General features: G+C 39.3%; 1 protein-coding gene across 6 annotated transcripts in view; it reads right to left on the bottom strand.

Moving 5' to 3' along the window:
• The window catches only part of OSBPL1A (oxysterol binding protein like 1A), a 229,285-nt gene that overhangs the window by 176,018 nt on the left and 30,679 nt on the right, over window positions 1-22,588 (bottom strand). For 5 of the 6 annotated variants that reach the window (XM_044382896.3, XM_044382897.3, XM_048218561.2 and 2 more), the window contains 2 exons: window positions 21,290-21,375; window positions 20,348-20,422 (listed from right to left, as the gene is read on the bottom strand). In XM_044382896.3, the coding sequence (XP_044238831.2) occupies window positions 20,348-20,422; window positions 21,290-21,375 (161 nt within the window). Of the gene's footprint in view, window positions 1-20,347; window positions 20,423-21,289; window positions 21,376-22,588 lie in introns of those variants that run through there. The other variant, XM_057313178.1, reaches the window with a different exon arrangement.

Genomic DNA, 22,588 nt, shown 5'->3' with positions numbered 1-22,588 from the left:
ATACCTCATCTAACAGATGAAACACTTGAAAAGGGTCCATACCCAGATTATTTTTTAGTAACAGCTTTAGGACATAATTCACATACCATAAATTTCACCCTTTTAAAGTGCACAGTTCTGTGGCTTTTAGTATATTCAGAATTATGTACAATCATCACCATCTAATTTCAGAACACTTTATCACCTCAAAAAGAAATCTTACCTATCCATCGCTCCCCAATCCTCTTTCCCCTACACCTCTGGCAACCCGCTAATCTACCTTCTGTCTCTATGGATTTGCCTATTCTGAGTATTTCTATGAATGGAATTATCCATTATGTGGCGGCCTTTTGTGTCTGGTTTCTTTCACTCCGCAGGTTTCCAAGGTTCTTGTGTGTTTTGGCATATATCAGTACTTCATTCCTTCGTATTGCTTAATGACACTCCCACTGTACGGGTGTACCACACTTTACCCACTCATGGTTAATGAACATTTGGGTTGTATCCATCTTTGGGCTATTATGAATAATGATGCTATGACCATTCTCATGTTGATTTTTAAAGTTTTTTTTTTTCCTATAAAATTAATCTACTTCAGGGGAGCCTGGGTGGCTCAGTCGTGTCCAACTCTTGATTTTGGCTCAGGTCATAATCTCAGGGTTTTGAGATCAAGCCCTGTATCAGGCTGTGCACTGGGCATGGAGCCTGCTTGGGATTCTCGCTCTCTCCCTCTGTCCCTTCCATCCCCTCCCTCCCTCTTTAAAAAAAAAAAAATCTACTTTTAAATTCCACATGAAAATTCTACTTCTTGTAAAGCAATCTCTTAATGTAGGCTTCAGGTTTCAAAGTTAGAAAAAAATAACTTCTATAAATTTTGCTCACTGAACTCTTAGAATTTAGAAGTTCAAGAAAAATAACTCAATGGGTTGTAACTTTAATACAATTGTAAGGAAAATACGATACTTTTTTTTTGTGGGGGGAAGAGCTTCACTATGTTGATAAACTGTATTAGAGAAAACAGAGAGAGGCGTTAAAACAATTCAAATATAGCTACCAAACATATGCCATGTATGTATAGCCAATTAATTTAAGGAGCCAAGAACCCACAATGTTTGGGAAAGGATGGTCTCTTCAATGAATGGTGCTGGGAAAACTGGACAGTCACATGAAAAAGAATGAAACTGGACCACCATATGACACCACGCACAAAATTAACTCTAAATGGATTAAAGTTTTGAACCTAAGACCCAGAAGCCATAAAACTCCTAGAAGGAAACAGAGGCAGTAATCTCCCTAACACGTGTCTTGGTGATGATTTTTTAGATTTGATCTCAAAAGCAAAAAATTAAAAACAAAAAGTAAAAAATAAACAAAACTAAAAAGCTTCTGCACAGCAAAAGAAACCATGAACAAAATGAAAAGGCAAACTACTTAATGGGAGAAAATATTTGCAGATTCTATATCTGATAAGGGGTTAATATCCAAAATACAGGGGCGCCTGGGTGGCTCAGTCAGTTAAACGTCTGCCTTCGGCTCAGGTCATGATCCCAGAGTCCTGGGACTGAGTCCCACACTGGGCTCCCTGATCAGCAGAGAGACTGCTTCTTTCTCTCCTTCTGCCTCTCCTCCTGCCCTCCAACTCCTGCTCACACATGCCCTCCTGCTCTCTATTGCGCTCAAATAACAATCTTAAAAAAAAAAAATCCAAAATACATAAAGAACTCCTACAACTCAATAGCAGAAAAACAATCCAATTAAAAGATGAGCAGAGAGGGTGCCTGGGTGGCTCAGTCAGTTGGGCGTCTGACTCTTGGTTTCAGCTCAGGTCATGATCCCAGGGTTGTGGGACTGAGCCCTGCCTTGGGTTCCATGCTCAGCATAGAGTTTGCTTGAGATTCTCTCCCTCTGCCCCTCCCCCCACTCAAGCTTGCACTCTCTAAAATAAAAATCTTAAAAAGATGAGCAGAGAATCTAAATAGACATTTTTGGGGCGCCTGGGTGGCTCAGTCATTAAGCGTCTGCCTTCGGCTCAGGTCATGATCCCAGCGTTCTGGGATCAAGCCCCTCATAGGGCTCCCTGATCAGCGGGAAGCCTGCTTCTCCTTCTCCCACTCCCCCTGTTTGTGTTCCCTCTCTCGCTGTGTCTCTCTCTGTCAAATAAATAAAATCTTTAATTAATTAATAAATAGACATTTTTCTAAAAAAGATGGCCGACATTATCGAAAAGATGTTTAACATCATCATTCATCAGTGAATATAAATCAGAACCACACAGAGATATGACCTCACACCTCTGAGAATGACAGTTATCAAAATAACAAGTGTTGGTGAGGATGTGGGGGGAAAAAAGGGGAATTCGTGTACACTGTTGGTGGGAATGTAAATGGGTGCAGCTATAGAAAACAGCATGAAGATTCCTCAAAAAATTAAAAATAGAACTACCATTTGATCAGGAAATTGTACTTCTGGGTACTTATGTGTAGAAAACAAAAATACTAACCCAAAAAGATATCAACACACCTATGTTTGTTGAAGCATTATTTACAACAGCCAAGATATGGAAACAACCTAAATATCAGTGGATGAATGGATAAAGAAACTGTGGTATACATAAACAATGGAATGTTATTCAGCCATAAAAAGGGAGGGATACTGCCACTGCAACAACGTGGATGGACCATAAGGGCATTATGCTGAGTAAGTCACAGAGAAAGACAAATACTATATGATTTTATTTATAGGAATCTAAAAACAAAAAAACCAAACTCAAAGATGAACAGACTGATGGTTGCCAGATGCAGGGGGTGGGGGATGGGAGAAATGAGTGCAGGTGATCAAAAGGTACAAACTTCCAGTCATAAAGTAAATAAGTCATGGGGATGTAATATACAGCATGGTGACTATAGTTAATACTGAACTGCATGTTTGAAAGTTGCTAAAAGATCTTAAAAGTTCTTAAAAAAAATGTAACTGTACAGTGACAGATGTTAACTATACTTTTTGTGATTATTTTGCAATATATATATGAATATTGAATCCTTAGGTTGTACACCTGAAACTGATGTTATAAATCGATTATACCTCATTTTTTTTTAAAGATGTTAAGTATTCTCTACACCCAACATGGGACTCAAACTCAAAACCCCAAGACTAAGAGTCGCATGCTCCACCAACTGAGTTAGCCAGGCTCCCCAACTATACCTTGATTTTTTTTAAAAAGTGGCTTTTAAAAACTAGTGACTTAAAAGGGTAAGTTTAAATTATCCAATATTCATACATGTAGAAACATAATTTCTCAAACTTAGGCAAATAAAGTATTCCCAAAAATCCAAATTCTTACTGGGGGGGGTGGAATCAACAGAAGTACATCTGAGAAATGATGTATGATTTCTTAAGATCATAATAAACTAAGCAAATTTAAGGCTAGATTTGATATTTTTAAAAACAATTATTTCAAAACAAATGAAAGACAATGATACCCAGTATTTAATTAACGTTTACTATGTACCACTGTTCTAAAAGTTTTACTTTTACTAACTTATTTAAGTTTTCACAAAAATCCCATATGGTAGGTACTAACACTTTTTTTTTTTTTTTTTTTAAAGATTTTGACAGAGCAAGAGAGCACAAGCAGGGGGACCAGTAAAGGGAGAGGGAGAAGAAGGTTCCCCGCTGAGCAGGGAACCCAATGTGGGGCTCTATCCCAGGACCCTGGGATCATGACCTGAGCCCAAGGCAGATGCTTAACCATCTGAGCCACCCAGGCGCCCCATAACACCTCTTTTTAAAGATGGGAAATCTGAGGCATAGAGATCAATATGTGTTATATACACTTAAGTGAAAACATCATGAAAATGGTACAGTAACACCACAAATTCAACAAAGTTCACCCTACAATGAAGCCCACAAGTCAGCAAGTCCTACTCATGCTTATTGAGCCTCTAAGTTTTGAGAAATGTCACTCATAAACATGAATCGATAGCCAATTACAACCTAAGATTTGAGATCTGATTGACACAAAGGACAAAGATCAAGACAGAAGAAAAAAAAAAACAAACTTGAGACAAAAACAAAGAAAACCTTAAAAAGAACTATAATATTCGCAGAAAATGAGCTATTTCCTTGTTAAGCAAGAAATGAAGGCTTCAAAAAGGAACATTCAGAGAAAAATAAAGGACTCTTAAAAGTTAACAGCAAATCAAATATTCAATAGAAGGACTGGAAGATAGATTTGAGGATATCTTTCAATAAATGGGCAGGTCAGGGAGAGATACCTAAGAGGGAACACAGGTGGAAAAAAAAGGTAAGAGAATTAGAGAATCAATCATGAAGGTCTTTTAACTGGTCACCTAGAATTCCAGAATGATAAAACTGAATAGAAACACACATGCACAGCTACATGCAGATTTTTTTTAAAGAAGCAACTCACAAAGTCTTAAAGATTTTTTTTTTGCCTTTTAAAGAGATTTATTTATTATTTGAGAGAGAGAGCGAGCGCGTGCGTGTGAGCAGGCATGGGAGCACTAGTGGGAGGAGCACAGGGAGAGAGAATCTCAACAGATTCCACACTGAGCGCAGAGCCCAATGCAGGGCTCAATTCCACCACTCATGAGATCATTACCCGAGCCAAAACCAAGAGTCAGATGCTCAACCGACTGAGCCACCCAGGCGCCCCTTAAAGATCCCGAAGATGGGCTGAACGTTAACTGCTACATGTAAGGCACAGACACATGATCGACGTAATTGAACTCTTTGAAGACTGTGTGGTACCTAAGTTGCCACAAAAAAAGCCTGTTTCATAAATTAACTGGTACTTGCACATTCCACATGGGATTTAGAAAGCTGGAAAGTGCATCACACCCCCTCTAACTAAAAAAAAAAAAAAGAGGAAAAAACAGATAATCTACAAAATGATTACCTTGCCTGAACCCAGAGAACTGAGATGGCATAGCAACCAACTACAGGCATATCACATTTTATTGGGCTCTGCAGATTTTTTTTTTTTTAAGATTTTTTATTTATTTATTTGACAGAGAGACAGCCAGCGAGAGAGGGAACACAAGTAGGGGGAGTGGGAGAGGAAGAAGCAGGCTCCCAGCGGAAGAGCCCGATGTGGGGCTCGAACCCAGAACTCCAGGATCACGCCCTGAGCCGAAGGCAGACGCCTAACGACTGAGCCACCCAGGCGCCCCATGCAGATCTTGTTTTTAACACAAACTGAAGGTTCTTGGCAACCCTGAATCCAACAAGTCCATCAGAACCATTTTTCCAACATCATTAGCTTACTTTATATGTTTCTGTGTCACATTTTGCTTATTCTCACTTTATTTCAAACCTTTTCATTACTATATTTGCTATAATGATCTGTGATCAGTGACCTTTAACGTTACTACTGTAATAGTTTTGGGGCACCATGAACTATACCCACAGAAGACAGCAAGCTTATCAGTAAATGCTGTGTGTGCTCTGACTGCTCCAGTAACAACCATTCCCCCCACCCCCGCCCCCATCTTTCTCTCCTGCGGCCTCCCTAGTCCCTGAGACACAATATTGAAATTAGGCCAATTAGTTACCTCTATGATGACCTCTAAATGTTCATTCAAGTGGAAGGAAGAGTCATGCATCTCTCACTTTAAATCAAGCCAGAAATGATTAAATTTAGTGAGGAAGGCATGTCCACAGCAGGCCAAACAGCCAAGTTGTGAGTACAAGGAAAAGTTCTTGAAGGAAATTAAAAGTGTTACTCCAATGAACACACAGTGATAAGAAAGTAAAACAGCCTTATGGCTGGGGTGGAGAAAGTTTGAGCAGCCTGGATAGAAGACCAAACCAGCTAGAACATTCCCTTAAGCCAAAGCCTAATCCAGAGCCAGCCCTCGGCTCTCTTCAATTCTGTGAAGGCTGAAAGAGGTGAGGAGGCTGCAGGAGAAAAGTCTGACGCTGGCAGAGGGGGTTTCATGAGGTTTAAGGAAAGAAGCCACCTTCATGACATCAAAGTGCGAGGTGAAGCAGCAGGTGCTGATGGAGAAGCTGCCGCCAGTGACCCAGAAGATCCAGCTAAGGTCATTCATGAGGGTGGTTACACTGAACAACAGATTTCTAATCTATATGAAATAGCCTCATTTTGGAAGAAGATGCCATCTAGACTTTCACAATTAGAAAGAAGTCAATGCTCAGCTTCAAAGCTTCAGAGGACAGGCTGGCTCTCCTGTTAGGGCTACTGCAGTGGGTGACTAAGTTGAAGCCAATGTTCATTTAGCATTCTGAAAATCCTAGGGCCCTGAAGAATTATGCTAAATCTGCTCTGTCTGTGTTTTAGAAATGGAACAACAAAGCTTGGATGATACCACGTCTATTTACAAATGGTTGACTAAATATTTTCAGCCCACGGTTGAAACCTATTGCTCAGAAAAAAAGATTCCTTTCAAAATATTACTGCTCATTGACAATACACCTGGTCACCTAAGAGCTCTGATGAGGATGTACAATGAAACAGATTGTTTTCATGCCTGTTAACACAACATCTATTCAGCCCATAGATCAAGAAGTAATTTCAACTTCAAAGTCTTAGGACTTAATACATTTCATAAGGCCATAGCTGCCACAGTGATTCCTTTGATGGATTTGAGAAGAGTAAATTGAAAACCTTCTGGAAAGGATTCACCATTCTAGATGCCATTAAGAACATCTGTGATTCAAAAGAAGAAGACAAAATACTATCAACAGTAATATGAGTTTGGAAGAAGCTGATTCCAACCCTCATGGGTGACTTTGAGGGGTTCCGGACTTCAGTGGAGGAAGTCATTGCAGATGTGGTGGAAACAGCAAGAGAACCAGCATTAGAAGTGGAGCCTGAAGATGGCACTGACCTGCTGCAAGCTCATGACAGAATTTTCACAGATGAAGAGTTGCTTTTTACGGATGAGCAAAGAGTGGTTTCTTGGGATGGAATCTACTCCCGGGGAAGATGCTGTAAAGATTGTTGAAATAACAGCAAAAGGTCTAGAATATTACATAAACTTAGTTGATGATGGCAGGATTTTGAGAGGGTGGACTAATTGTGAAAGAAGTTCTACTATGGGTAAAATGCTATCAAACAGCATCACATGCCACAGAGAAATGGCTCATGAAAGGAAGAGTTCATCTATGTGGCAAATTTCATTTTGTTCTATTTTAAGAAACTGCCACAGCCATCCCAACCTTCAGCAATCACCATCAACATGAAGGTAAGACCCCCCCACCAGCAAAAAAGCTCAGATGATAGTTAGCATTTTTTAGCAATAAGATATTTTTAGTTCAAGTATATACATTGTTTTGTTAGATATAATGCTACTGCACACTTAACAGACTACAGTGTAAATGTAAATTTTACATGTACCAGGATACTAAAAAGTTCATGTGACTTACTTTGTTGTGATATTTGCTTTACTGCAGTTGCCTGGAAATGAACCTGCAGTATCTTTGAGATATGTCTGTAGTGAAATCTAAGGAAACTGCCCCCAAATAAGCACTGGCTCACTTATGAGTATGGCAGTAAGCCAGGGACTGCCAAACAAGCAGATAAAAGAATTTGGCTGAAATTTTTAATGAATTGCTACAGGCTGAAACACTAGCGTGAGAACACAGAACCTCTGCGAACCACAGGCATAAAGGAAACTCCTATCCACCTGCAGACTCCTCCTGGTGCTTTAAAAAAAAAAAAAAAAAAAAAAAAAAAGCGGGGGCGGGGGGGCAGATGTAGGTTCAGGCAGGTGACCAGATAAAGTCTTACCCTCAGTGGTGCAGGCCCAGAGGAGGGAGCTGCCACTACTGCAGAAAAGACACAAAGCCCCAAGCAAGCCTTTCTGCCTTACATTATTCTTTAAAGAATAACACTACTGTGAGAAGGGCAGCAAATCTTTCATCCACAGGGTACAGTGAAGATCCTTTCAACCAAGCAGAGGGACAAGAAACAATCAAGGACCCATTCCATTAAAGGTCTCTTACTGTTACTGGAGCAGGATCACTGATGAGGAACCACCTAAGAAACCCCTGTCCCTTAAGGAGGGGCACAAGGCTTAAGATGTACGCTGGACCAGGACAACACAACTCACTTTGTCCCCTCCTCTGACCCCAAGATTACCAAGTACTGAGAACAAGCAAGAGTAGTCCATTAATGGGGGAGAAGCAACAGCATGGAGAGAAACGCTGAGGCACAAGGCACACCAGAAAGGCCTAAAGCTTAGGGTGAAGCAGGAACATCAGGAAACAAACAAACAAAAGAACACCAAAAAAAAAAACAAAGCAACAACAAAAAACCCTCCAGAAAAATCAGCCTGCAACTTCTACAGTGGCAATACTGAATTTGGAAATAGTAATTTGAAGCCAGTGGTGCACCGAAGGTAAACAAGGGAACAACATAACCCAAGCTCAGACCTACTCTAGACTAAACTGATTCAACCTCCCTCCCACACTAAGAAGAGGTATGCCCATTTCCAGGCCCAATACTATTTACCTCTGTCTCTACTAGCTTATACACACTGTTTAACATTCCATAAAAAATTACCAGACACCAAAAAAAAAAAAAAAAAGAAAAACAAGCCACTGTCAAGAAACAAAATGATCAACAGAATGACACAGAAATGACCAAGTTGTTGAAATGATCAGACAGAGAACTTAAAATAACTATGATTATTACATCAAAAGGTCTAGTGGAAAAGGTGGACTACATAAGAGAAAATGCTAGAAATAAAAATCACGGTAACAGCAGGGCACCTGGGTGGCTCAGTCGTTAAGCGTCTGCCTTCGGCTCAGGGCATGATCCTAGAGTCCTGGGATGGAGCCCCACATCAGGATCCTCCACTGGGAGCCTGCTTCTTCCTCTCCCACTCCCCTTGCCTGTGTTCCTTCTCTCATTGGCTGTCTGTCAAATAAATAAAATCTTTAAAAAAAAAAAATCACAGCAACAGAAATAAGGAACGTCTTCAATAGTATCAGTAGACATCAGGGCACTGGTGAGGAAAGATCAGTAAACTTGAAGACACTATTTGACTAATCTCTACTGACCTAAGAGGAAAAAGTGAAGAGGGAGGGGGATGGAACAGAAAGAAGAAACAGAACTGAGCAACCAGGAGCCGTGGAATTATGTCAGCCTAACAAATGTATAATAAGGTACTAAAGAATTTGTATGCTGCGGTAGCTTCCAATCCAGCAAAAACGAGTTAAAAAGCAAAAAAAAAAAAAAAAAAAAAAAAAAGGAAAAAATGACAATAGTAGTATCTGCTACCACATGCCCATGTAATTTGCCCTCAGGAATGCCACGCTGTTAGCCATTTCCATAACTCTCTGCAGGCCGGTCCTCCCGACCTTGCCCCTCTGAACTCACTGCTCAGTACTATAATTGCATCCACCTGGCTTCTGATGTCTAGGTGCCACCTCCAGGCCTCTAATGTTGCAGGTTCCTATGACACATGCCCCCTGCATATCCCACTGCTATCGGTAAACCAGGTCTTCGATGTCATTTCCTAATGGCAGCCCTAGACTTCAGAAGATAATGCTCAGTAAGGTTTTCGGTGCTGCTGGTGCCTTTTCCACCAGTCATTTCTTCCCACTTTGGTTAACAACGTATCCTCTAGGCCTTTCCAGGCACAATATCATCACTCAGTATGATCTTATGTACTATGTCCAAGCTGCTTGTTTAAAACCTTCCACGGTGGCTGTATCAACTTGCATTCCCACCAACAGTGTAAGAGGGATCCCCTTTCTCCACATCCTCTCCAACATTTGTTGCTTCTTGCCTTGTCAATTTTTGCCATTCTAACTAGCATAGGGTGGTATCTCAATGTGGTTTTGATTTGAATTTCCCTGATGGCTAATGATTTTGAACATTTTTTTCATGTGTCGGTTAGCCATTTGTATGTCTTCATTGAAAAAGTGTCTGTTCATATCTTCTGCCCATTTTCTGAAAACAGTGTGGAGGTCCCTCAAAAAGTTAAAAATAGAGCTACCCTATGACCCAGCAATTGCACTACTGGGTATTTACCCCAAAGATACAGACGTAGTAAAGAGAAGGGCCTTATGCACCCCAATGTTCATAGCAGCATTGTCCACAATAGCTAAACTGTGGAAGGAGCCGAGATGCCCTTCAACAGATGAATGGATGTGGTCCATATATACAATGGAATATTACTCAGCCATCAGAACGATTACCCAACATTTGCAGCAACATGGACGGGACTGGAGATGATGGTAAGTGAAATAAGTCAAGCAGAGAAAGACAACTATCATATAGTTTCACTCATTTATGGAACATAAGGAATAGCAAGGAAATTGGTAGAAGGAAGAGAAGAATGAAGGGGGGGTAAACAGAAGGGGGAATGAACCACGAGAGACTATGGACCTGGGAAACAAACTGAGGGTTTCAGAGGGGGTGGGGGATTGGGCTAGGCTGGTGATGGATATTAAGGAGGGCACGTATTGCATGGAGCACTGGGTATTATGTGCAAACAATGAATCATGGAACACTACATCAAAAACTAAGGATGTACTACTGTATGGTGACTAACATCATAATAAAAAATGTTAAAAAAAATTCATAATTAGTAAAACTAAACTACCTAGGGCTAAATCTAATAAAGCATGTCAAGGACTCGCATGCTGAAAGCTATTTAGCATTGATAAAGGAAATCAAAGATAAAAATAAATCAAAGATAATAAAAATTTTATCTTTTATCAAAAATAAAAAAGAGAAGGCACCTGGGTGGCTCAGTCGGTTAAGAGTGCCTTCGGGTCAGGTCATGAGCTCAGGGTCGTGGTTTTAAGTTTCCCCTCAGTCTTCCTGCTCCATGGGGAGCCTGCTTCTCCCTTGGCCTCTGCCTCTGTCTCTCGTGAATAAATAAAATATTAAAAAAATTAAAATTAAAATAAAACGTTTCATGGTCTGCAGTGGCATTTCTGGCATTTTGACACCTATGGGGGGGTGGGCACTGCTTTGTCTATATCGCGAGGAACCACCCAAGTAAAAACTCAATTCATACCATCAAAAAAAGTCAATGATGAGCGGTCAGAAGCTGAAGACAGTCACTGAAGAAGTCATGACACCTGGTCCAGTTTCTGGACCTGAATCAATTTTGGACTGAAAACTATTAAAGGAGAGACCAGATTCTGGAAGGAAAGACTTTGCAACAGCAAACCAAATGTACACAGCCATGAGTTTCCTAGACTATTCCCAAAGGGACTAACGACCATTTACTCAAGTAACTATACTGGGGAAAGAGGAATATCCAAACATTTCAGGAATTGTTAGGTATAAGGTCCAAGTTGACACTGATGCCAAGAGAACCTAAGTGTCATCTGGCTCCTCACTTAGAAAGGGGGAATACTTAAAGGTGAGATAATAAATGAAACCTTGGTCCAGGTCTGGCTCACAGTGCATGCGCTGGGTCCACAATCACACCCAGTAGTCACTGTGTGCCCCACCCCCGCCGCCCAGTCCATGAATACATAATTGGAATAGACGCACTTAATTGTTGGCAAAGTCTCATGTGGCTTCCTTGGTCTATAGTATAGGGTAAGGGCCAAATGAAGGGCCAAAATTGCCTTCCCCCATCCCCTGGCCAAAATAAATCAAAACAAATACCCCATATGGGTTAGAATGGCAGATATCAGTGCCATCCTTAAAAAGCTCAGAATGCAGGGGCACCTGGGTGGCTCAGTAGATTAAGTGACTCTTGATCTCAGTTCAGATTTTAATCTCAAGGTCATGAGTTTAAGCCCCACAGTGGGCTCCTCACTGGGCATGGAGCATATTTTAAAGACAAACAGAAAACCTCAGAATGTAGAGCTGATGGTCCCTATCATATTACCATTTAATTCACCAGTTTAACACGACAAAAACCAGACAGAATGTGGAGGATGACAGTGGACTTTCATAAATTCAAATAGCCCCAATGATAGCCACTCTGCAAAACATGCTATCTTTGCTAGAACTACCTAAGGACATGGGACGCGGCAACTAATCTGACATATGTATTCTTCTCTTTCCCAATTAGGAAAAAAGATCAAAACCAGTTTGTATTCTCATAGGCAAAGTATACATTTACAGTTTTGCCTCAGCCATTTGGCCATCCTGCAGACCATCACACGGGTCTGCTTTACCAATGACATCATGTTAATAGAACGAGATGAGCAAGAAGAGACTAGAATGTTGAAAGCCTTGGTAAGGCAGAATGCTCCAGGGAGTAGAAAATAAATCTTAGGAAGAATTCAGGGACTATGCCATGTTAGTAACGTTTTAAAGGTTCAGTGGTCTGGGTAATATCAGGACATTGTCTCCAAAGTAAAGAACAAATTATTCCATCTTGCACTTCCTAAAACAGAGAAGGAAGCACAATGCCCAACTGGCTTCTTCAGGTTCTGGGGCAGCATAATCCACACTTAAGGATAATGCTCTGATGCCTATGCCAGAAGATGAGAAACGGTGCCTGAACACCCGGCTCCTGTATCAAAGGAGAGGCAAGAAGAGTCACCATTTTAGCAGAAGTAACTGAACTTGAACATCAGAAGAAAGTAGGACTACACACAATGGGGAAATGGAGGAGTATGTCTGGCATGCAGATGATACACTTAGGTGTCTCTCAAGATTCCGTGATCCAGCTTTGACAATAAATGAACAAGTGTGGCAACCCCAAGCTTAGGAAGGGCATGGCCTCCTCAGATCCCCAGCGATGAGGGCCTGAGTCACAGCACTGGAAGCCACGAAGACCAGATGTGCTAGCCAAGGGGAGGGTGTGTCTAGAATGGACAATAGAAGAGGAAGAAGAGGATTCAGTGGTGGCTCAAAGGTCAGCTACAGCAACAGGGGCTATAGTCTGCCCCACTATCCTTCCTCCTGTAAGCTTCTCCTAGGGGGAGAGGCCCACTGGAACCTGAAGGGGCTGCACCCAGAAGCCTATGAAGAAGCAAATGTGAGCAGAATAAAGGGTGGGCTGTGGTTGAAGCTGTGCTGCACAGTCCAGCCCCATCCTGAGGAATAAAGGACTTAGTACCCTAGATGCTGGGAGTGCCCTTCAGTCACTCCAGGGATCACCTCAGCTGAAAAGGGCTGCCTTGCGCAAGTTCACGTCCCTTCCCAGGGCAGCCTGCACCCACTGACTGACCATCACCAAGGCTGAGTTCTCTCACCTCAAATTGGGACAGCTCTGAAGGGTCACCTCTCCTGCAGAGCCCCCCCCCCCCAGTTGGCTGAGGCACCCCTCGAGAGCGCATCACAGCTCGACTTCAGCCTCTGCCCACTCCTGCTAGCCTCCCGCTCTCCCACCAGTGTGACCCCAAAGCACTCCAATTAACCTGTTGCACACTCATCTCCAGCTTAGCTGGCTTCTTGGAAAGCCCAAACTGTAAGAAATGGCAATGTTTATGCCTATGTTTCAGGGTTGTCATTTTCTATTAAATGAATCAATACATATCAGGTCATTTGTGCAGTGCCTGATACAGAGTAGGCATTTAAAACATAAGCATGAGATGATAACTTAGGAAACAAGATAGATAACCTTACATAAGCCTCAGGATTATATGTATCTTCTATATGCCAGGTGACAAATACACAATTTCTGAGGCACACAACCTAGGAAGCATTCATTTAAAACATCTTCTCAGTTCTGCTAGAAAATAGTAAGCCAACACAAAGGTCAGTACCACAGTCCAATTATTTACTGTATCGATTATATGCCTAGTTTATAATGATCATAAAAGACAAAAACTTAAAAGAACAAATGCTAAGTACATCTTAAAATTCTGGTATGTTATTTTTTATCAACACTAGGGGTCACTAATTACCAAGAAAATCCTGAAGGTTCCTCACAAAACTTTGGGAGATTTTATAAAATGTTCCAAAGGACAAAAATGTAAAGTGCTTTAATAACAAACCAAATCCCTTTTCAACTCATTCTAGTTATTAAATCACAGAATCTCACTACCATATTTTAAATTATATTCTTGGTAAAGGATCACATCAGAACAAGATAATTGGATTCTTTTCATGAGGACAATTAGGAAATTAAACTTTCTGCAAAATTCAATCATGCTTAAATATTAAGCATATAAATTTTTCAAGTTTCCTGTGTAAGGTACCCATTTAGCTTCAGCTAAATTTTCTCATACAAGAGATAATATGATATATATGCTAATGTTCGAAACCAAGCTAAGGTCCAATTTAGCATAGTCTCATGTTTGAAGTTCAAGAATCCAGCAGAAATGGACAAATATGTGAAGAACCAAGTACAGATAACTGAGCTGATCTGATGTAGGTATTTAGAAACGGGCAGAAAGACATGTGCTATGCTTGTCAAAAATACAAAAGCTGAAATGTGTTAATTCCTTGAAAGCAAGATTAATGCAATCTAGCAGTAAAGACATGCACCACAGTAACTACAAGGTACAAGATGAAAAAAAGTGATGTAATATGCTTAGGAGATCTGGAAAAGCATGGCTTTCTTCCAGCTACAGCAAGTCAGCAAAGAATTTATGGAGACAGAATCCGAGCGGCACTGTCAAGAATGCCGTTCCATCCCCATGGTCCAGGTCTACCCAGAGAACTTGCTTACACAGAAGAAAAACGAGTAGCGCAGGGCTATGAAGGTAAAGAGCGAGTAGATCATATATGGAGGCAAATTAAACTATCTGCAGCTCATTTTTGAAATACCATAGAGTCAAGTATAGCAATTTACCCGTTTTTTTTTTTTTTTAACACTGTAAAAGGTACATTTTTCTCAGCTTTAGCGAGACTCCATATCTGGCTCGCAAGTATCAACATACAAGCAGACAGAATGTCATGGTGTAAAAAGCACTATATCAAACATGCTTATTAAGCACATACTTACAAGGTTCATTCATGGTAATTTACACAATTAGTTCAACCTACACATTAGAATAAAAAGTGTGAAACAATAAATTTATTGACTTGTGATAAATGCACAAAAATCTTAGTGTAAGATTTTAAAATAATCTTTAGGGATATTAAACTATGGTCAGTAATCAAATAAACCCTATACCATACACAGGTCATTTACCAGATCATTCAAATTATCGGAAAAAAAAAAATCAGGAAAAGGGGTAAAGCAATTTTTGGCTCCGGTGGTGCGAAGAGATCAGAGAACTATCATCCTGAAAAGGGAGTAAAACTGAACAAAACTAATCATTTCATGGGGCTGGAAGTTCAATAAAGACAAACAAATTGAGAGGCATGTTCAAGGGAACTAGAACGTCAGGCGAGCTCATCAGGCATCTTTAGCCTTGAAGCCGCAGGCTATTCCCACCTGTCACCTACCCCCATCTCCTAATACCATCGTATTGGAGGGATAGGATTTCAACATATGAATTTTAGGGGGACATATCTGGTCCATAACAGAAACCATGCTAAAACATTAAAACATTTTTTTTTTTTAAGAAAGAGCAGAGCTACCAGGAGGCCTGGCATATTCCAGATTTCACAGATGCAGACAAATTAATAAAACAAAAAATAACCTGAAAGTGGACAAGTCAGAATTGAGTTGTTAAAATGCATTATAAAAAAATGTCCAGTTTTAAATAAAAACTTGTGAGACATGCAAAGAAATAAGACACCCATAATGAGAAAACTGCAGATAAGAGAAACAGACTGTCAGTGGGTCAGTGGGCCTGTATGTTGAATTTAGCAGACAGAGTGCAAAGCTGCTATTATAAATATGCTCAAAAAACTTTAATATACAAAGGATTAGAATTTTACACTAAACAATATTTGTAACACAAAAGGCAGTAAAGGAGGAACAGAAGAGCAAAAAATCTGAGACATAGAAAACAAATACAAAAATCAAGGATGTAAACCAAAAATTGTTATTAAATGTGAATAAACATTAAATCAAAAGGCAGAAACTGTCAGACTAGATAAAAAACACACAACTGAACAGGTGGCCAAAAGACACATGAAAATATGCTCAACATCACTCATCAGGGAAATGCAAATCAAACCACAATGAGATAACACCTTGTACCTGTCAGAATGGCTAAAATCAAAAAGACAAGAAAACAAGTGTTGGCGAGGATGTGGAGAAAAAGGAACCCCCATGCACTCACTGTTGGTAGTAATGTAAATTGGTACAGCCACTATGGAAAACACTATGGAGGTTGCTCAAAAAATTAAAAATAGGAATGCCATATAATCCAATAATTCCACTATTGGACATTTACCCAGAGAAAATGAAAACTCAAAAAGGTGTACCCTGTTTACTGCAGCATTCTTTACCATAGTCAAGACATGGAAGCAACCTAAGTGTCCATCAATAGATAAATGGATAAGGAAGATCACACACACACACACACGCACGCACACACACACACACACACACACACACACACACACGAGGAATATTACATAGCCATAAAAAAGGATGCAACTGCACCATTTGAGACAATATGCGTGGACCTAGAGGGTATTATGCGAAGTGAAATAAGTCAGACTAAGACAAATATGCTATATTCCACTCATAAAAGGAGTCTATAAAAAAATGAGTGAACAAAAAGCAGAATCAGAACTATAAATACAGAGAACTAATGGTTACCAGAGGAGAAGGGGGCTGGGAAGTGGGTAAAATGGGAGAAGGGGAGAAGAGATACATGCCTCCAGTTACAGAATGAGTAAGCCACTGAAATAAGCAGAGCACAAGGAATATATTCAATGATATTATAATACGGATGTAATAGGACAGATGGTAGCTACACTTGCTGTGAACATAGCATAAGGTATAAAAAACTTGTCGAATCACAGAGCTGTACACCTGAAATGCATGTAATATTGTGTCAACTATACTAAAAAAGAAAAACCTCACACAACTGAATCATATGCTATCTACAAGAGATAGACTTTATACTCAAAGCTAGAAGTTGGGGGGGGGAAGGTAGAAAAAAATATATAATGCAACCAGTAACCATAAGACAGCTAGACTAGCTATATAATAAAACTTTATGACAAATATTACTGAAGGCAAAAACATTTTGTAATAAAAAATATCAATACATGAGGAAGATATACGGTATGTAATATATTCCATATAACCCCATTATAAATGGATATGGACCTAAAAGGGCCCCAAGATTCATAAAGCAAAAACTGACAAAACTGAAACTACAGAATTCCAGAATTATAGCTAGACTTTAATACCACACTCTCAATATTTGATAAAACAGAAAATCAGTTAAGGATAAATGATTTGAACAACGCTATCAACTAACCCATTGGACATTTATAGAATGCTACACCCCCAAAACATAATATACATTCTTCTCAAGCACTCAAAGAACATTCTCCCAAGTAGATCAAATCCTATACCATAAGTTAATTCCTAATAAATTATATTTATTTATTTTTAAGTAGGCTCCATGCCCAGCATGGAGCCCAACATGGGGCTTGAATTCACAAGAATTCAAGAGATCGAGACCTGAGCTGAAATCACGAGTTGGACATTTAACAGACTGAACCACCCATGCAACCCCCTAATAAATTTTAAAAGAATTTCATATTCTTCAATAAATAGAAGTATGTTATCTGATCATAAGGGAAATCAGAAATCTACAATGGAAAGAAATTCGGAAAAATCTCCAAATATGTGGCAGACATACTTCTAAATAATCCTTACTTCCCTATGGGTCAAAGAAGAAACCACAAAAATGTCAGAAAGTATCTTAAAAGAAAACAAAAACACAACATGTCAAAATGTATACTGCTAAAGTGAAAATTTATAGCTTTAAATGCCTGTACTAGAAAAGAACAAACGACTCAAATCAATAAGCTAAGCCTTCACTTTAAGGAAAAAAAAGAAAACTAAAAAGCAGAAGAGAGAAATAAGGTAAGAACAGAAATTAATGAAATAAACAGAAAAATAAGGAATATCAATAAAATCATATGTCTAGTCTTAAAGAATGAAATTGATAAATCTTTAGCCAAACTAACCAAGACAAAAAGATTACACGAATTAGCCAAAACAAATGAAATAGCGGCTATCATTACCAACCCTACAGATGAAAAAATCACAGGAGATTATTAACTTTATGCCAAGAAATTAGACAACTTAGGTGAAATGGAAAAATATGCAGAAAGACAAAATAACCAAAGTAGACTCAGGAAGAAACAGAAAATCAGACCTACATATAATAAAGTTGTTTCAGTAATTTAAAACCTTCCCACACAGAAAGTCCAAGCACAGACGGCTTACCTGGTGAATTCTACCACATATTTAAAGAACTAATGATACCAATCCTTCACAAACTATTTCAGAAAACAGGAGAACACTTTCCAACTCATTCTATAAGGCCACTATCACCCTGTTACCAAAGTCAAATAAACAAATCTCAAGGAAACAAGACTATAAAGCAGTATCTCTCATGAATATAGACCCAAAAAACCCTTAAAATATTATCAAACAGAATCCAGCAACACATAAAAACAATTATCCAATATCAAGTGGGATTTACACAGGAATGCTTAACATCCCCAAATTAATGTAATATACTATATTAATAGACTATTTAAAAAATCACATGATTATCTCAAAAGACAGGAATAGCATTTGACATCCATTAATGATAAAAACTTTCAACCAACTAGAAATAGAATAACACTTCAACCTAATTAAGAGCATCTAAGAGAAACCCACAAACACCATACTTACTGGTAAAATACTAGATACTATTCCCCTAGGATCAAAAAACAAGGATTTCTACTCTCATCATATTTATTCAACAGTATACTAGGATCTAGTAAAATAAAGAGCAGGGGAAAACCATCCAGATTGGAAAGGAAGTACACTTGTCTTTCTCTCAGATGATATGATCCAGTGCGTAGAAAAATCCTATGGAATTTATAAAAACCTACTAGAACTAATGAACAAGTTCAGCACGGACACAGGATTCAGACTAACAACAAAAGACCAACTTGTCCTTCCATATAGTTGCAACAAGAAATCAGAAAAGCAAATTAAAAGAAAAATTCCATTCAAAATAGCATCAAAAAGAATACAACGCCTGGAAATAAATTTAATAGGAGTATAAGATCTGCACATGGAAAACTTCAAAACATTGCCAGGAGAAATTAAAGATCTAAATAAAGGAACAGGCATTTCACATTCATGGATTGGAAGACTCAATGTTGTTAAAGTGGCCGTTCTTTCCAAATGGATCTATGGATTCTAGACAACACAACATCAAAATCCCAACAGGTATTTCTGTAGGAATTATCATGATCCTAAAATTTATATGGAAATAAAAACTTTTTGTTAAATATTTATTTATTTTGGCTGGGGGGGGGGCAGCGAACAAGTGGGGGGAGGTGGGCAGAGAGAATCTCAAGTAGACTCCGCACTGAGTGCAGAGCCCAATGCTGGGCTGGATCTCATGGCCCTGCGATCATGACCTAAGCCAAACCCAAGAGTCGGACACTTAACCGAATGAGCCACCCAGGTGCCCATGGAAATACAAACTTTTGACTGAAAATAGCCAAAAAAAATTTAAATCACAGTTGGAAAACTCAGACCACCCAATATCAAAACTCAATTATAAAGCCACTGTAATAAAAACAGTATAGTACTGATGTAACGATACAGCTCAAAGGAAGACAACAAAAAGTCTAGAAATTTCTGGTCAATTCATTTCACCAAGGGTGCCAACACAATGTAATAGGAAAAGAGTCCTTCCAGTAAACAGTGAAAAGATTAAAAATGTGGTACAGCCATAAAATGGAATGTTATTAAGCCATAAAAAGGAAGAAGTTACCGATATGTGGATGCTATGGCATGGATAACAACAAGAGCATGCTAAATTAAAGAAGCCAGACACAAAGGTTTGGGTGACTTTGTTTATAAGAATTTCTAGAAAAGACAAACATCCTAGAGATAGAAAGCCAATCGGTGGTAGCCTGAGGCGTGGGAGACCAGCAGGGAATGAACACGAACAGGCATGAGGAAGCTTTGTGAGCTGACGGAAATGTTCTAAAACTGGATTGTGAGGGCTGCGCAACTGTGTAAATGTACCAAGAATCACTGAAATGTGCATTTACCGTAGGTGAGTTTCACGCAACATAAAATTCTACCTCAATGAGCATATTTTTTTAAAAAAAGGAACAATCAGGAGTTCCCCATCCCTAGAGGACAGGAGCAGGGACTGAAAGAGCTCCTATCAGGATGCCAGAGTGGAAGTACCTGACCTCATTGTTTGATTCTAAGCTTGTGACCTTGTGACCCAAAGTACTGGCTTATGTATTTCTTGTGGCTTTGCCCAGTTGCTATTCATAGAGTTATAAAAAACCATGTGACTGATCTTCCAAATATTTCACTTGCAAACACTGAACATGGAATATTTTCACCTTTCGTCCTGTAAAGGCAGCTCGATGAAGCGGCGTGTCTCCCATGTCATTCAATACATTCACTTCTGCACCAGCCTGACAAACATGAGAATTTTAGATACCTTCCACATGTCAACACACAAAAGTGAAAAGAATTCCTTAAGACTTTTTAAAGAATTTATTTTTAAGAAGTAATCTTGACACCCAACATGGCGGCTCAAACTTACCCGGAAATCAAGAGTTGCATGCTCTACCAAATGAACCAGTCAGGCACCCCAAAAATATATTAAATATCTCAAAATTAAAATGTTAATATTCATTGGTTGTCATTACTAAAATTTAATTCAATTCATAGTAAAACAGTAAAGCTTCTTGAAAGGTAAAAGTCTACCTGGTAGGTAGAAGAGTAAAAAGCTATTTTCCTTCAAAAATCTACAGACCTTCACTCTACTTTAGAAACCCTCATACTGAGAAAAGAGCTGTGAATGAAATATTAAATTGGTGGAGAAAATCCGGTAACTTTTCAGTAAAGAAAAAGATGCCGCTATTTAAACATACAGCCCAATTTTAAGACAATCCACAATTTCAGAAATACCAATGTGAAAAGTTATCATAGAAAAAATGTGAGCTCTTAAATCATATGGTGCTCATTAAGAGATTCTGGCATCATTTTTGAATTATTTAGGATGTGCTTTGGTTATTTTTTTTTAACTGTCATATTAAAAACTAATATCTTCACATTAATTCATATATTCACTTTTGTAATTCTAAAAAGTCAATAAAAAAAATCAAATGACTAAAAGAATAGAATTTTAATTAATCATCAAGCTAACCTAATTCATGTACTTAGCAAAGTGTGTTAGTGTTAAATAAACCATTATGGTTAGTCGGCTTTTCTAAGACTTTTGTAATTTCCATAATAGCAGTATTTTACTCATTTAAAAATTAAAGCTATAAACATACCTTTAACAGATCCTGGACCACTTGCCTATGTCCAAAATAGCATGCCAGATGAAGAGGTGTCCAGCCTAAATTAGACTTACTTCTTCCTAAAAATGGGAAAATATAAGGCATTTTTATTTGTTATATAGATAATTTTACAATAAAATTTCTCTTTACCAAGGTATTCCCATACACTAGCAAATCTCCCCTTCACATTGCACTGCTGATGAATGAGAGGTAAGAGACAGGACATAGTAAGAAATGTAACAACTATAATGGATTAGAACCCATAAGATCCAGATTCTGGTGCCACCTTCCTAACTCAATGTCCTCCTTCTTAAAAGGGTCGAGGGAGAGGCCATGGGAGTTGCATTCAAAGTAGATAATGTCTAGTTGGCTCCAAGGTTCTGAGTCTCTAATCATCTCCCCATCATCTAGCAAAGATCTGGTTCTCTCAGCACAGTATTTCACGAAAAGCACCTCTGTGTCATGTTAGGAAGGGTGGATGGAAAGAGGGAATTGATAAAGAATCTTTTCTGCAGCATTTGGAAAGCTGTTAGCTCTGCAAATAGTGACAGAAAATGGGAGCCCTGACTTCAGATGAAATCTCAAGTAATGAGGATATGGGTTACCAGAGTGGTAGAGTCCAACTAGATAACAAGAACCAAAGTTAAGAGCAATGAAATGTCCGATCCTTGCTGAGGAGAGGTATAGAATAACTGAGTACAACAAAAAACATACGATTCAACTCAAAAAAAGGAAGAAAAAAAAAAAACCATAGGGCACTATAGCATAGAGTGCAGATAGCTCCAGAAGGTTATCAAAATTCCAAATCAGGCTTAAAAGCATACAGCCTATCAAATTCCAAAGCCCAGCACCCTGGAGGGTGTACCAAAGCCCAGGAGCATGCTGCCGCCCAGGGAGCACTCCTTGGGAGGAGCTAGAGGTTTAAAGGCTGCCCTCACTTCCTGGATTTGATTTGGAGCCAACAGAAACCCCAAGCACCAACCTCAGTGCACCCAGAACAAGCCTCTGACAGCTCCCTGAGGGACTGCCACCACCAACAGTGTCCTGGGATTGTCTGCCACTTACCCAAACACCCACAGCTGTTTCCTCTAAAATGTGTGCCCTCTGGAACCTGTAATTCCAGAGTCAAATTCTAGAGCCACAGACTTTTTCATGGAATATTTCTTTTACCTTCTGTCCTTAACTGAAACCTACTTCTTCCTGATGACAAGGACCCTCCTTTACTCCTCAGGCTGAGCCTCCCCAGATAACTCCCACACCCCCACTGGTCCTCACACAACAGTAACCATGTGA

Source organism: Ursus arctos, unplaced genomic scaffold, assembly GCF_023065955.2.
Source record: "Ursus arctos isolate Adak ecotype North America unplaced genomic scaffold, UrsArc2.0 scaffold_17, whole genome shotgun sequence".
NCBI classification, from domain to species: Eukaryota; Metazoa; Chordata; class Mammalia; order Carnivora; family Ursidae; genus Ursus; species Ursus arctos.
The sequence above is the reverse complement of the archived record's forward strand: the minus strand, read 5'-3'. Positions and strand labels throughout refer to the sequence as shown.